This window comes from Aptenodytes forsteri, unplaced genomic scaffold, assembly GCF_000699145.1.
Source record: "Aptenodytes forsteri isolate BGI_AS27 unplaced genomic scaffold, ASM69914v1 Scaffold255, whole genome shotgun sequence".
Lineage (NCBI taxonomy): Eukaryota > Metazoa > Chordata > Aves > Sphenisciformes > Spheniscidae > Aptenodytes > Aptenodytes forsteri.
This window is the reverse complement of record NW_008794888.1, coordinates 4,060,538-4,062,529: the sequence shown is the minus strand read 5'-3', so window position 1 is coordinate 4,062,529 and position 1,992 is coordinate 4,060,538. Positions and strand designations below refer to the sequence as shown.

General features: G+C 59.4%; 1 protein-coding gene across 1 annotated transcript in view; it reads right to left on the bottom strand.

Annotated features, from left to right (window-relative positions):
* LOC103895364 (tubulin alpha-5 chain) overlaps positions 1–1,992 on the bottom strand; it is an 11,447-nt gene that overhangs the window by 3,386 nt on the left and 6,069 nt on the right. The window contains exon 2 of the mRNA XM_009274924.2: positions 297–519. Coding sequence (XP_009273199.2) covers positions 297–519 — 223 coding nt within the window. The remainder of the gene's footprint in view (positions 1–296; positions 520–1,992) is intronic.

Genomic DNA, 1,992 nt, shown 5'->3' with positions numbered 1-1,992 from the left:
TGCGCTGGAGAACTGCAGCTTCAGAGCTGCCTGTCCACAGCGTGCAGCGGCACAGCAGGAGCTGCCGTGCCGGCTGGGCTGGTTTCTCTCAGTGCACATGTGGTAGCAGAGACTAGCAGCACCGCTGCTAGGACATTTCAGGAACAAAAGCTGGTGCTCAGGTTTGTGGCTCCTCCTGGGGAAAGGAGGGCCCTCAGGTTGAACCCGGTGCAGGATACTGCCAGCAAACCACGAGCACCAGCCGCTTGCTGCCCACCCAGGGGGGCACCCCAGGCTGTGCAAACTCCAGCACTCACCGATCACAGTGGGCTCCAGGTCCACGAAGATGGCCCGTGGAACATGCTTCCCAGCCCCGGTCTCGCAGAAGAAGGTGGTGAAGGAGTCGTCCCCTCCACCAATGGTTTTGTCACTGGGCATCTGCCCGTCGGGCTGGATGCCGTGCTCCAGGCAGTACAGCTCCCAGCAGGTGTTGCCCATCTGGACGCCGGCCTGGCCGACGTGGACGGAGATGCACTCGCGCTGGGGAGGGGGAGGCAGGGTCAGATCCTGGCACAGCTCTGTTCTGCCCGCTCCAGGGAGGGTTCTGCCTGGTGCCAGTGCCACACAGCCACCCGCACAGGACCTGCTCCGGCCAGTGGCCCCAGGGAGCACATTTTCCTTTGGGTGACCTCCTGTGTGCCCCTGAGGGGCCCCACATGGCTGTCATTGCCCTCGGCCACGCACAGGCACTGTGCCAGGTTGGGAGCCAGCTCTGGCGTCCCTCCCGCCCAGCCCTTGCTGAAGGCCACCAGCGCCACGGACTCTGGCCGGGGCTGTCCTCCAGCAGTGCGGGGAGCAGAGCCTGGCCAAGCTCCCCTGCCCCAGCCGTCGTACCAGGCTCCCCAGCAGCCTCAGCCCCTTCCCCATGCCACAGCAGCCCAACAAGGTGCTGAGCTGATGTGGGTACATACTTAACCCATGAGGAGCAGCCAGCACAGGGGAACCCCCCTGCTTGCTGCTCTAGAGCCAGGTAAGCAATCAGCCTCCTGGGGCAAGAGGCCTTGGGGATGCAGGGGCAGTGGGTGGCAGCCAGGGGAGGGCTGGCGGTGAAGCCCAGCAGGCTCCGAGGCAGCACAAAGACTCCCTGGGCTACGCAGTCCCAACCCTGTGCTGCAAAACCCGTGTGGGCAGAAGTGCTGGGGAGCGGGCTTTGAGCTGGAGATGTGCCTCCTGCGCTCCCATCCTGCAGGTGCAGGCCTGCTCCACTAACCCCCACATCCCTCCTCCACTAGCCCCAGCATCCTTGGTCCCCTATCCCTGGCATCCCTCCTCTGCTACCACTAGCATCACCGCTCTGCTACTCCCGACACCCTTGGTCCCCTGTCCCTGGCATCCCTTCTCTACTACCCCTAGCATCCCCACTCTGCTAGCCCCGGCATCCCTGCTCCCCCGGGCAGGACACAACTCAGCCTGGGGGTGCCCAGGGCTCTTCACTCTGCATTCCCCAACTGTGCAGTGCTCTGACCTTGCTGGTAGCGCAGCCCTCCTCTTGTGCTGGGACCCCTAGTGCCTTATGCAACTGCTGGTAGCCTCCAGCCAGAGCCTGTGCACAGAGGCTTTGTCTGTGGTGCCAGTAGAGCAGACCAAGGACTGTTCTCTGGTTCTCAGTAATGACAAGCCACTTGCACCTAGTTAGGAAAACAGCTGTCTTATTGAAAGCTTATTTGTTCTTGGCTTGTACTAATGTGACCGTGTTTCCCTTCACCTTTCTAACAAGATTCAAGTTTGAGCCTACATTTAAGCAACTCTTTCTTGCTTAGTGTGACTGAGTTCTCAATTACCACAGATCAATACGGCCCAATTATGACAAATCCCTTGTCATAATAAATAAATAAATAATAAATAAAAGGAATAAAGAATAAATGGAGGAAAAAGTCCTTCGAAAACGTGAACCTGAACTCAAACTTTAAGACAAATGAGGGGAGGGGCCTTCTGCCGCCACGTCATTTGGGT